The sequence below is a fragment of the Erpetoichthys calabaricus genome, chromosome 1 (genome assembly GCF_900747795.2).
Source record: "Erpetoichthys calabaricus chromosome 1, fErpCal1.3, whole genome shotgun sequence".
In the NCBI taxonomy this organism is placed as follows: Eukaryota; Metazoa; Chordata; class Cladistia; order Polypteriformes; family Polypteridae; genus Erpetoichthys; species Erpetoichthys calabaricus.
In genome coordinates, this window is record NC_041394.2 from 167,674,709 (window position 1) to 167,688,993 (window position 14,285).

General features: G+C 43.8%; 1 protein-coding gene across 1 annotated transcript in view; it reads right to left on the reverse strand.

Annotated features, from left to right (window-relative positions):
• nuak1b (NUAK family, SNF1-like kinase, 1b) overlaps positions 1–14,285 on the reverse strand; it is a 30,507-nt gene that overhangs the window by 15,338 nt on the left and 884 nt on the right. Inside the window, exons 2-6 of the mRNA XM_028808320.2 lie at positions 13,911–14,031; positions 12,841–12,992; positions 12,697–12,762; positions 12,401–12,520; positions 11,886–12,018 (exon numbers count right to left, since the gene is read on the reverse strand). Coding sequence (XP_028664153.1) covers positions 11,886–12,018; positions 12,401–12,520; positions 12,697–12,762; positions 12,841–12,992; positions 13,911–14,031 — 592 coding nt within the window. The remainder of the gene's footprint in view (positions 1–11,885; positions 12,019–12,400; positions 12,521–12,696; positions 12,763–12,840; positions 12,993–13,910; positions 14,032–14,285) is intronic.

Here is a 14,285-nt window from a genome sequence, read left to right on the forward strand (position 1 = left end):
CAAATTTGAGAACACCTTAAAAAATGCTAAATCACCTGGGGTATTATTGGTCACTTTACTGTGAATTCTTTGTATATCTCAATTACTGTATACAATTAATATAGTTACAAATAGTGTGATGTTAACAGATATTTACATGCATTTACTTTAATACCAAAAAATTACTGGGGGGAAAAGGTATCCCAGCATCATGCCAAGAAACTCAGTGATGCGTGGTATGTACATATGTCTTGTATATGCAATTTTATGCAATTAGGAAACCTTTTGAACCTTTTAGTTGGTGCATATAATGAACTGGTATGACTAAAATTTTGCAGACACCTGAAGACCATGTTAAACAAAGAAGTTTCTATTTCTAGACACCTAAATTAAGAAGTAAATATTGCATAATCATAGACATTTTATTTTTCATTTATACTATCCCTTCTGTACTGGTATTGCAGGCTTTACAACACAGATGTGCATTGCTATTGCCATTTTCCATTTATTAATAAATATGCAAATACCAAAAAAATGTGATGAATCAGAAGAATTCAAACCTGAAAAGCCGCACTTCCAGAAACCATCACTCTTTCCTAGGAGTGAAATTATTTTAAACTGCCTTGAATGTTTGTTTCATGCATGTCACCACTTTAAAGTGAAAAAAACGAGTCCTGAAATGCAGCTACATTCAACTGTATAAAAGACTCAAGAGTCATGTCAATGGAGTAAGCCAATTTATGGTGGATCTACGAGTCCTATAAACTCCAAGTGGGAGTCATTCTCCTGACTAGTTCCCCCATCTCAGCAAAGGACTTCTAAAGCTGCTATCGTGAACACTGTGTTTTTTGCTCCCTTCCCTGACCAATGCCCTTCTTGCCCGGTTGCTCAGTTTGACAGGGCAGCCAACTCCAGGAAGAGTCCTGGTGGTTCCAGACTCCTTCCATTATCGAGACCACTATGCTCCTGGGAACACTCAAATGTTTAGAAATGGCTTTATACCTTTTCCCTGATCTATGCCTCACCACAATTTTATCATTACAGAGAATTTCTTGAGTGTTAATAGTTTAGTTGTTGTCCTGGCATGCAGTGTGCATTTTAGGACCTTGTACACAAAGGTGTGTGCCTTTCTAAACTATGTGCAATCAATTTAATTTCCCATGGATGGCCTCCAATTAAGTTCTGGACATATCTTAAGAATAATAAAAGTAAACAGGGTGCACCTGACCACAATTTGGAGTGCTACAGGAAAGGGTCTAAATATGCATATGAAAAATTTCAGCTTTTGAGTTCTAAAGCGTATTTCAAATTTTCCTGAAAATGTTTTGGTAGTACGAGATACTGATTGTACCCTGATGAACAAAAATGGCAAATTCATCCATTCAGAATTAAATCTAAAACACAAACTGTGTAGAAAGTGAAGGGGTCTGAATATTTCTAACTCCACTATGTTTATACACACACTTAGAAGCAGTGTAGTGTACTGTATACAGCAATTAAATTTCAAACATATTCAGCATGTCTATAAAATACAAAAGCATGTGTGTGAAAATGTAAGCAAACTATACATCAGCCTTATTGATTTTAAATCCCAATTACTGAAAAATTGTAGCAAAATAGACCCAGCGTCAAATGCTAAAAAAAAAAAAAAAAAAGTATATATATATATATATATATATATATATATATATATATATATATATATATATATATATATATATATACACACACACACACACACACACACACACACACACACACACACACACACACACACACACAGTACACCCCCGCGAAGTCGCAGTTCAGGGTTCACGGACTCAGTCATTCGCGGATTCTTCCTTAAAACCTAACTAGTAATTGTTAGCGTAAAGCGCAAATATCCTCTGCAATTTTTTATGGCTTTTTTCCGTGGCAATACTGTGCTGTAGAGAGAACAGGAAGCAACCGCTGAGAGAAATATGGTTTAGGATGATTGATTGCTGCCCTGTGACACGTCTCCAGGTGAGTGGGTTTACCACCGCTGAGGGAAACGCGGTTTGGGATGGTGAAAGTAGCAAATCTGAGAGCGTTATTCATTTCTCCTTGCTGCCGATTGATTGCTGCCCTGTGACGTGACTCCAGCTCAGTGTCCTCGTGTTTTCCATTTTGTTATTGTATTCATTTTGTTATTCTTAAATGCACAAGATATCGCCGAATCGCCCTGCACCTTCTAAAGCTTCTGGCACTGAGCCTAAGCGCCAGAAGACGTGTAAAACACTCCAGGATAAAGGTTGAACTACTGGATTTGCTCCGGGAACTAAAAAGTTATGCTGCAGCAGCGCACCACTATGGCATTAATGAAAGCACCGCACGCTACATAAAGAAGAACGAAGCAGCGATCTGGAGTACCGTATCTGTAAGTTTCTGTGATAGTGCCAAAAAGGTAACGACCGTAAGGAATAACAATATTGTCAGGATGGAATCTGCCTTGGCACTGTGGATCACCGACTGCAGGAAGAAGAACATCCCCTTGGACGGTAACATCATCCGTGAGAAAGCACGGAAATTGTACTAGCAGGTTGCTACAGGAGACAATGTAGCAACTTCCCATAACAATGTTCCTGAAACCTATAAAGAAAAGCCAGCACGAGACCCCATCAGAAGAAGACCTGTCCAAAGATACAACTCCTCCTGAAGAAGAGGCACCACCCGAGGAGTTTTAAATCCTCTGCATCGTACTGCACAACTACTTCATCATCATCAATATCATTCATCATTGGCGAGTACCCGTACATTTTACTGTATTTTAATTAAATGATATTATGTATTGTGGCAGGTGGCCGGGTGCAGCCCTCAATCAGCCCCCTATATAAGGAGCCGCCGCCCTTCAATCAAGGCTGGAGTCAGGTAAGGAGGCGGACAAGGTCTGAGGAGGCGGCAGGAGGAGCCCTGAGTGTGTTGTGTGAAGGAAGAAGAAAGTGGCTGTTGAAAGCCTGGACTTTGGGGACTGTGGGGATTTGGTGAGGTGCACATTAAGGACATTGTAAATAGTAGTGAGTATTTGTAAAATAAACGTGGTGATGGAGGAAAATGTGTCTGCCTGTCTGTGTCCGGGAGCACCCTTTCACAGTGGCGTAGTCGGCAGGATGCTCCACCTGGGTTAAGGTGGGGACCTGCAACCCCAAAATTGTTTGTGAAAGGCCCGGCACAGCAGGCAACCTCTCCCACAGGCCGCAGGGGCGGCGTGCACCCAACCCTGCGTCTATTGAGTATGGACTTGTTATTGTTGCAGGGACAGCTCGAGAGCGTGGCGGCAGCAAGGATGGCTGCCGAGACGGAGACGCTGCATATACAACGGCCGCAGCAGCCGCGGAGTTGCTCTGTGCCTCGCTTTCGAGTGTGGAATGAGAGCGAGGAGGCCGCAGACCAGGAGTCCCTCCTCGTAATGGGCATGGGATTGGACAGCGTGTCCTGTCCTCTCGCCAAGGTTCGGTCGGAGGTGAGAGCAGGGAATGTCCATCCCGTGCTCCATAGCAACCCGAGTGGGCCGCAGGGAAGCGCCCACAGAGAGCAGTCGGTGAGTGGAACTACTCGCAAGGTAAGCCCACCGCCGGCTGCTTCTCTCTCTTCGGCGGTGATTTTGCAGGGCCTGCAAGAGCAACTGCGCCTTGTGCTGTCGCCGCCGGCCGAGCGATGTGCCCTCCGGGCGGAGACGCTGGAGTCAGTAGGGATGGCAGTGGCGTCGGATCGAGAGCCGCAGGCCGAAGAGGATCGGCGCACTGCAGGAGCTCCTGGACGGAGAGGCACAGCGAGGAAGGTAAGGGAGACCGACCCCGTGAAGCTCCGGACGCCAGCGGGGCTGGGTCTGCCCTCTTACAATGGGCAGATCCGAACCGCCGTGGCGTCGCAAAGTAAACGGAGGAAGCAGCTTGGGGAAGCCAGTTCCTCAGATAAGCGAGGACATGCTGCTGGGTGCGCGTGTCCCGCAAAGGGCCGTCCTCTGTGGAGGCAGAGGAGAATCCCGCAGCTGGAGAGGTGGAAACAGAGCGTGATCCCACTGGTGATTCCATGGTGGGGAGCACGGACTGCTCGGGCTGGGAAGCCGAGAAAGGGAGCATCGGGGTGCCGATCGGGGCCGAGAGCGTTGGCCCAGCGGAGGACAAGCCGAGGGGCTGCGTCAGGTCAACGTCTCCGCCCTTGTTTTTCTTTTTTTTTGGCAGGATCGGGCCGTATTCTACAGTGTGTCGGCTTGCCGCCGAGGGGTTCCCGTCCTCGCGGAATGGTTCGCTGGTCCCAGGAGGTCTCAGCTAGCGGGGGTGTATTGTGGCAGGTGGCCGGGTGCGGCCCTCAATCAGCCGCCTATATAAGGAGCCGCCGCCCTTCAATCAAGGCTGGAGTCGGGTGAGGAGGCAGACAAGGTCTGAGGAGGAGCCCTGAGTGTGTTGTGTGAAGGAAGAAGAAAGTGGCTGTTGAAAGCCTGGACTTTGGGGACTGTGGGGATTTGGTGAGGTGCACATTAAGGACATTGTAAACAGTAGTGAGTATTTGTAAAATAAACGAGGTGATGGAGGAAAATGTGTCTGCCTGTCTTTATCCGGGAGCACCCTTTCACAGTATTTACTCTGCTTATAACAAAGAAAACGACAGCGCATACCAAAGAAAACGAGCTTGTGTGAATTACAGTACGTATAGTGGTAACATCGGTATTTTACATTCTGCCACCGCGGGAGACATAGCAGTACAGTACTGTACAGTAGACGGGTTTACCGTTAACATTCTTTTTTTTAGGTAATGTATTAATGTATTTTGTGAAAAGAATGTAGAAAAAAGCCATCAACTCATAGAGAAAGAGGCAAGTTCACTGTACCACGTCTGTATTTGAAAACTAACAGTGTCAGATGGGGGTGGGGGGTTCCATCAGCGTGATTGAGAGACTAAAACCAAATTAAAAAAAAAAAAAAAAAAAAAAAACCTAACTTTTAAAAATAGTGAAAATTTCAACCAGGTATTACAGACTCAACTCAAATGCATGTTTTTATTATACAACAATAATAATAATAATAATAGCAGCTCACTACTCAAAAGGGGTAGAATCCGAGCTCGAACCCACACCCTCTTGATTAGGAGGCAGCAGTTCTTACCTCTGCACCAGCTGAGCAGACATGTCAGTTTGGTGTAGATTGATATTTAGACTTGAGTTTTTACTCAATGATAGCACCATGTATATTGAATAATTTTTTTTCTCTGGGTATATTCTTGAATAAAAGCGCACTTGTTTTGCTGTACCTTTTGTGAAAGTGTTTATTTGATATTTGGACTTCAGTCTTCACATATTATACACTTCACATTTGCATTTTGTCATTATTACAGTATGATGAAAAATTTTCTGTTTTAGTTAAGTGTTCAATATTTCTTGCCTCACATTTTCTGTCATCCTACATTTACCCAGAACATTGCAGACACGGAACACACATGAAATGTATGTATTCCAATTAACAATATATTATTCAACCTAGACAATTTCAAACATTTCACTGCCAGATAACCTTCAGTATCCGAGATGACTTCAGCTGCTTCGGTGGGGGGGATGAGTGACCAGGCTGCCTGCTGCCACAGTGCCGATCGACGCATTTGCAAACAAAGATGCTGATGAGGAGGTGTGAAGGAATTTAAGATGGCTGGGATTATGACTTTTTACATAGGCTTCAGGTACTCTAGTGTTAATGAAAGTCTCAAACAAATGCTATGCAAGGTAGTCAGCGTTGATGGAAGAAACTGGGACCAGTTACTCCCCCTCGTCAGTTTCACTTATCGGGAGGTCCCACAAGCTTCAACTGGGTTTTTCCCTTTTGAATTATTATACGGACATCAGCCTGTCCTAAAAAGAAGGGTGGGAGGAAGAGACCCTTCCATCTATGAACATTTCGGAGTATAATCGCACAATTATGCAATTTGAAAAAATTCTGTCCATTTTAAAAGAGAATATGGAAAAGGACCAATCATCGCAGACCCGGTGTTATAACCACAGAACGTTACTATGGGAATTTAGGCCTGGCAACCGTTGTCATGGTATTAGTCCATACCTATCATTCTAAATTACTGGCACATTGGCAAGGCCTGTATGAACTTAAGGAGTAGAAAGGCATTGTCGATTATTTGGTTAAACAACCAAATCGTCGGCCAACTGAATGGGTGTATCATGTCAACCTACTGAAACCATGGAGGGAAAGAGAGGTTAACCATCTTCCTGCTCAGCCCCACTCACTACTCGCACTTAAACCATCACTTAACTTTGGTCCTGATTTGGCCCCTGTTCAGAAGCAGGAGCTGGCATCAGCTATTCGACCTCACTGATCGGGCACAACATTATTACTGAACCCAGGGTGATAATAAGGGAACGCACCTATCGCCTTTTGGAAGCGAAAAAAGCAGAAGTGGAACTTGAGATCAAGAGGATGTTGGACCTGGATGTAATAGAGGAAAGCCATAGTCCCTGTTCCAGCCCAATACTCTTGGTCCCTAAGCCCGACAGGAGTTGGAGGTTTTGCAACGATTTCTGCCGGCTTAATCAAGTGTTCCAATTTGACGCCTATCCCATGCCTTAGGTGGATGACTTCCTGGAGAAGCTGGGCGGGGTGAAATACTTGACTACACTTGACATGAATAAAGGGTACTGGCAAATTCCTTAAACAAAATCTGCAAAGGCGAAGACTGTATTTAGTACCCCTAGTGGACACTGGCAATATTGTGTTCTTCCATTCAGTTTGCACGGGGCCCCAGCCACTTTCCAGCATCTGGTGGATAAAGTTCTACGGCCCCACACTGCCTCATCTATTCTGTCACATGGAAGAAACACCTAGAGCAGGTTCAAGCTGTACTTCATACACTCGGACAGGACGGTCTTTGGATTAATCCCAAGAAACTGGATTCAACAAAGCTAAATACTTACGATACCTGGTGGTCAGGGATACAGTGCGACACCAGTGTTCTAAAGTTGGCCCTGTCCGACAACCAAGAGGCAGGTCCAAGCCTTTCTTTGGTTAGCGGGGTACTACTGCCGGTTTGTGCCTCACTTCTCAGAGAGAGAGAGGTGCCCTTGATAAACTTAAAGAAGTGGGCTCCTAATATGGTGGCATGGGATGAGAATGCTGCCAACTCTGTATTTCGTGAACTAAAGCAGGCCCTAACCTGAGCACCTGTATTAGTTACTCCTAATTTCTCTCTACCCTTTACTCTCCAGACCAACGCTTCGGACAAAGGTCTTGGTGCCGTGTTGAGCCAAAGTGTCACTGGTGTCGAACACCCTATGATGTTCCTGACCCAGAAACTGTTGGGACAGGGAAACCAGGTATGTGGCAGTGGATAAAGAAACATTAGCTATTTAATGGGCCGTTACACAACTCAGGTGTTACCTCCTGGGCCGCGAGTTCACCCTTGTTACCAATCACACTGCTCTGCAGTGGATGGTGATTCATAGGGAGACGAACCCGTGTGTCACATGGTGCTTTTTAGACCTGCTGCCTTTTCAGTTTTCGGTTGTTTTATTGCAGAGGTTCTCTCCAAGCCAATGCTAACGCTCTCTCAGGTTCACGACCTCTCGGTTCAGTTCAGGCCACCTGATCCAAAGGGTCTGGGATTGGGGGAGGGGCCATGTCACACACATGTGCTTGGGAGACAGTTTAAGGGCTCAAGTAAGTGTATGTTCCCACTAGACCAGGGGTTGGCGCTGCCCTCTAACTATTTCTCCTCTCTCCCTACAGACCAGCTGATGTACCCGCAACCTAAAGCCACTTCCGGTCCTCAGAGGTCAATCACCTTTACTTCCTCATACAGGCCTTAAGATCTCACCTCCTCCTAATGTAATTTCTGGGTCCCAGCATACCATTCTCCATTACATCATTTCCAGTTTACTAACTATATACAGGCACCATTTCTCATTTACTCTCAATTCTGTTTTGAGCTCCAGTCTGTAAAGACCCTTTTGCTATTTTTCTGTGAATTCCTCCAACTAAACGGGGTGGCTCCCCAAACCTTTAACTTGTATAGTAAGCTCTTTATACTATATAACTAAAAAACTTCTCATGTTAGTATCAAGATCAGGAACACATTATTATATTGGACAGTGTTACAATGAAGTTACAATGAAGTTAAAAGAACTTTACATTTGAAAATCCTATCAGTACCAAATATAAAATTGCAAAAAATAAACAGACCGTATTATGCTATTCAGTGATCATTCTATCCAACCAAATGCACTAACCAGCTACAGTGTAGCCAACCAGTTTGCAGCAGTTGACATATAATGACTTATTCTTTGGAAAGGTTTTAATTATTTTCTAATCCACTTTTTTTACATTTTTATTAAATTGTAAACTTCAGTGAAATCTCGATTCAGTCACACACAATTTTAGTTCCCCAGTCTTGACCTTTACATTGTTAACAAGTAGGTCAGGTGAAAAGAGCAGAGTTATTCATTCAAAATTCATTGCAGATATAAATTTGCTTGATTTTTGTATTAAAAAACAAAAAAAAAACTTAGGACTTTAGAAATTTAAAGCATCTTTTATAAAAAGAATATTTAATGTAGTCAATGTTTTAAAATGAGTATTAGATTAAAATCCTGTAGTTTTCCTAAGCTTATCAGAGTAAAATATTTTATCTGTGCTATTTATTTTGTTTATTTATTTTTGTCAAGTGTAGTAATAACTCTTGAACTTTCTTTCAATTTACGCTCTGTTATGTGAATGAGTCATGTCTTTGTTTGCCACCACAACTGCTGTTGGTTCTTGTTGTGTACTCAGTGTTTTTGGAATGGACACTGACTTCCCACATCTAAGCTGGTTTGAAAATACACTGCTCAAAAAAATTAAAGGAACACTTTGAAAACGTATCAGATCTCAAAGGCAAAAAAAATCATGCTGGATATCTATACTGATATGGACTGGGTAATGTGTTAGGAACAAAAGGATGCTACACCATTTGATTGAAATGAAAATTATCAACCTACAGAGGGCTGAATTCAAAGACACCCATCCATCCATCCATTTTCCAACCCGCTGAATCCGAACACAGGGTCACGGGGGTCTGCTGGAGCCAATCCCAGCCAACACAGGGCACAAGGCAGGAACCAATCCTGGGCAGGGTGCCAACCCACCGCAGGACACACACAAACACACCCACACACCAAGCATACACTAGGGCCAATTTAGAATCGCCAATCCACCTAACCTGCATGTCTTTGGACTGTGGGAGGAAACCGGAGTGCCCGGAGGAAACTCAAAGACACCCCGAAAATCAAAGTGAAAAAATTATGCAGCAGGCTAGTCAATTTTGCCAAAATTTCATTGCAGCAACTCAAAACCGTACTCAATAGTTTGTATGGCCCCCGCTTGCTTGTATGCATGTCTGACAATGTCAGGGCATGCTCCTAATGAGGCGACGGATGGTGTCCTGGGGGATCTCCTCCTAGATCTGGACCAGGGCATCACTGAGCTCCTGGACAGTCTGAGGTGCAACCTGGCGTCGTCGAATGGACTGAAACATAATGTCCCAGAGGTGTTCTATTGGATTTAGGTCAGGCGAGAGTGAAGGACAGTCACTGGTATCAATTCCTTCATCATCCAGAACTGCCTGCATACTCTTGCCACATGAGGCCGGGTATTGTCGTGCACCAGGAGGAACCCAGGATCCACTGCACCAGCATAGGGTCTGACAATGGGTCTAAGGATTTCATCCTGATACCTAATGGCAGTCAAGGTGCCATTGTCTAGCCTGTAGAGGTCTGTGCATCCCTCTATGGATATGCCTCCTCAGACCCACTACCAAACCGGTCATGCTGAACAGTGTTACAGGCAGCATAACGTTCTCCACAGCTTCTTCAGACCCTTTCATGTCTGTCACATGTGCTCAGGGTGAACCTGCTCTCATCTGTGAAAAGCACAGGTCACAGGACTAAAGTCTTCACACATTATACACTTCATGTCATTATTAATATAAAATCGAAAAAGTTTTTGCTTTAGGTATGTGTTCAGCATTTCTTGCCTCGCATTTCCTTTCATCTTACACTTATCCAGATCTTTGTAGGCACGGAACACACATGAAATACAGTAATCCCTCCTCCATCGCGGGGGTTGCGTTCCAGAGCCACCCGCGAAATAAGAAAATCCGCGAAGTAGAAACCATATGTTTATATGGTTATTTTTATATTGTCATGCTTGGGTCACAGATTTGTGCTGAAACACAGGAGGTTGTAGAGAGACAGGAACGTTATTCAAACACTGCAAACAAACATTTGCCTCTTTTTCAAAAGTTTAAACTGTGCTCCATGACAAGACAGAGATGACAGTTCTGTCTCACAATTAAAAGAATGCAAACATATCTTCCTCTTCAAAGGAAACAGAGAGGAAAGCAAACAAATCAATAGGGCTGTTTGTGCCGCGGTGCTTCGCATACTTAAAAGACAAAGCTGTTGAAGGCAGCAGCTCACACCCCCTCCGTCAGGAGCAGGGAGAGAGAGAGACAGAGTTTGTTTTTCAGTCAAAAATCAATACGTGCCCTTCGAGCTTTTAAGTATTCGAAACACTGTGCAGCATGTCGTTTCAGGAAGCAGCTGACAAAAGATAGCAACGTGAAGATAATCTTTCAGCATTTTTAGACGAGCGTCCGTATCGTCTAGGTGTGCGAACAGCCTCCCTGCTCAATCCCCATACGTCAGGATCACATAGTCAGCGTAAGAGAGAGAGAAAAGTAAGCAATCTAGCTTCTCAGCCATCTGCCAATAGCGTCCCTTGTATGAAATCAACTGGGCAAACCAACTGAGGAAGCATGTACCAGAAATTAAAAGACCCATTGTCCGCAGAAATCCGCGAACCAGCAAAAAATCCGCGATATATATTTAAATATGCTTACATATAAAATCCGCGATGGAGTGAAGCGGCGAAAGGCGAAGCGCGATATAGCGAGGGATCACTGTACATGTATTTGAAATAACTATATACTGTATTATTTACCCTATACAACTCCAGAAACCTCACACGCAGATAAGGAGCCTTGCCTTGAGCGGGGAGAACTTTTGGCTCGAGCTGAGCTCCATCAAGGCGGGAAATGGGACAGCAGGCTGCTTGCTGATCGGCACATTTACAAAACAAAAAACGCTGATGGAGAAGTGCAAAGGGATTTAAGGTGGGCCGGGATTAAGAATTTTTTTTTTAGGCTTCAGGGATTCTAGTGCTAAGCGCATAATTGGGTGGAATTTGCTAGTGAAACTAAAACTGCAGAGCAAATATGGAGAAGAGAGCAAAAACAATTCTAAAGGACTACTCAAAGAAGTGTACACTATTTGCAGAATGCCATCCATCCATTTTCCATCCATCCATCCATCCATCCATCCATTTTCCAACCCGCTGAATCCAAACAGGGTCACGGGGGTCTGCTGGAGCCAATCCCAGCCAACACAGGGCACAAGGCAGGGAACCAATCCCGGGCAGGGTGCCAACCCACCGCAGGACACACACACAAACACACCCACAAACCAAGCACACACTAGGGCCAATTTAGAATCGCCAATCCACCTAACCTGCATGTCTTTGGACTGTGGGAGGAAACCGGAGCGCCCGAAGGAAACCCACGCACACACGGGGAGAACATGCAAACTCCACGCAGGGAGGACCCGGGAAGCGAACCCAGGTCCCCCAACTGCGAGGCAGCAGCACTACCCACTGCGCCACCGTGCCGCCCATTTGCAGAATGCAATTTTTATATTCTTTTTTCTTATAAAAATTAAAAACAATTTATATTTTTGTTTATTTTATATATCTAAATAGCTAATATTATATTAAACTATACAGCCACCAGTCAATCCAGTTTACCAGTTTCTACTTGTCAAGTCTTTTGTGGCAGTGCACAAGAGCTGGAAAAGGACATACCTGAAGACTGTGTTGGCTCCCGATACTCGCCACTGCTGATTTGCGAGATGAGATTCTTGTGATCACCACCAATAAAGGGCATTGCCCCATACACCAGGGTATACAGTAGAACTCCCAGGGCCCAGCTATCAACCTGTTGGAAGAAACAATCAAAAACACAATTACTGCTTAACCTAACTAATAGGCATAGCTCAAACAATGGCATTTGTGATTGGATATGGGCCTGAAAGTTACGGAATAGTCATTCCCTAGACATATACATCCCCTAGGAGATGTACACTTACTAATGACCACTTGATATATGGTCTACTAGGAGTGACCAATGAACATATTTTAGACAACAGAGAAATTCAAAGAAGCCATCTATTTTTCCATTTCCCAGATATCTAAGAGGCAGTAGGAGGAAGATACCAGGGTTGCATACCTAAAAGAAACCTGCAACAAGACTTTAAATGCCACCATCTGCTTCAGGAAGACAAGCACTGAATCCTACACTGTTCACCTGAATCACATACCTCCGGGCCATGGTAAGGCCTGCCATTAACAATTTCTGGAGAAGCATAAAGCGGACTTCCACAAAACGTCTGCAGGAGGCGGTCCTTGTGGTAGAGGTTTGAGAGGCCAAAATCTGCAAGCTGCAGAGGGGAAAAAAAAGAATGGAAAGTGATGCAATTGGAAGCAAGGTCAGGGAGAGAGGGTGAGAAAAAGGCATGAACGCCTTATAGCCAAGCAGGGCAGTAAAATACTGAAGGGTGGAATACTAAAGATCAAAAGCTTCACCTCTTACCCCACCCCCCCTTCATCACCATACCTTGATGTTGCAGTTTTCATCCAGCAGAATATTTTCCAGTTTTAAGTCTCTGTGCACCACACCATTCTGGAATGAAAATCCAGGAGTAGTGAGGCAGGGATCATCTATAATTTTAATGCACTGCAATGATTTGAATTATGTTACCTTGTGGCAGTAATGGACAGCAGACACAATCTGCCGGAAGAAATGACGGGTTTCTCTCTCAGTAAGTCGCCTCCGCTCACTGATATAATCGTACAGCTCTCCCTTGCTGGCATACTCCATCACAATGACAATTTTGTCCTTGTTTTCAAACACTGGTTTGGGGGTGGAGGGATACATAAATTAGTAATCCTCATCCATGCAGAAAACCTTTCACAGCCATTGCTGAATAATCTACAGCACGATAGTGTTGGTAGCAATGGAACTGTAGTACGGATTAAGGTAGAGAAAGATGAATAACCAGAGTATCTAACAATTTTTACACCACTTGCATGATGACAGCACTTAAAGTTGTTGAAAAATGACAGTAAATGAATATGTCAGGTTGACAAAAGATGTTGAGTCAGCTTCTCAAAAAAAAAAAAAAAAAAAAAAAAAAATCTTGGAATGGCTACTTAATAACAGTAATAACAGACACCCGTGTAAAAGGGTCATACTTTTGAATCCTGCCTTTATCTGAATGGGCACTCTCTACTGAGAGGCAACTGCCTTCAGTCTGTTGATTAATCTGTATACAGCCCCTTACCTGTAAATCAAGCAGTTCACTTCCGCAAGTCCAAACTGGTTACCATTTGCTCCGTTGTAAAAACTACAGGTTGCAATTACAGCTATTGGCAGTGTTGCTCTGCCAGAGGCACATTCCTGCCAAAGTGCCAGTGTGGTTATAGGAGCCAAGTGCCACGAGTCAGATGCTGTTTGTTTTCCAGTAAAGGAAATAAAAATATTTCTTTGGTCAAGAAAACAACTTCTAAGGTATAAGGACTCAGCAACCCAAGATGATTCTGACATTTAACAAAGGCAATAGCAGGAAGGAAAGAGAAATTCACAAGACGAGTTATACAGTACTTGACTTTCAATAAGGTTTCATCATTTCAGCTCTGCCTCACATTATGCCTAGGTGTCCCAAAGAAAGTTACTACCTATAAGTTTTTTTTCACCAAATTGTTAAAAAAGCATTATGCAGTTGGGACCAGTGACACAAAGGTCAAAAGAAAGAAACTCACGAGTCTCACCCTCATAGATGCTGATGATGTGAGGATGCTGCAGGGATGACATAATCTCAATCTCACGACGAATATGTACCATGTCCTGTTCATCTTTGATTTTTTCTTTGCGAATGGACTTGATGGCTACCTGAAAATCAGATGACATGTGCACTTAACCCAGGCCACTCAAGCCTCTTTCCCTGCTCTAGTTATAACCGGGGACAATCACATGATCAACGCTTATATTGCTGACACTGCTCACTTCGGTAAATATTTGCAATTGTTAAACTAACCGGCAGGTGCCATCCTAAAAACAATAGTGTGATAAACTTAGACACAATACATAAGAATACAAATGTCCTCAACAATCACCCTGAAACCCTCACGTGCTGGCAGAAAAGC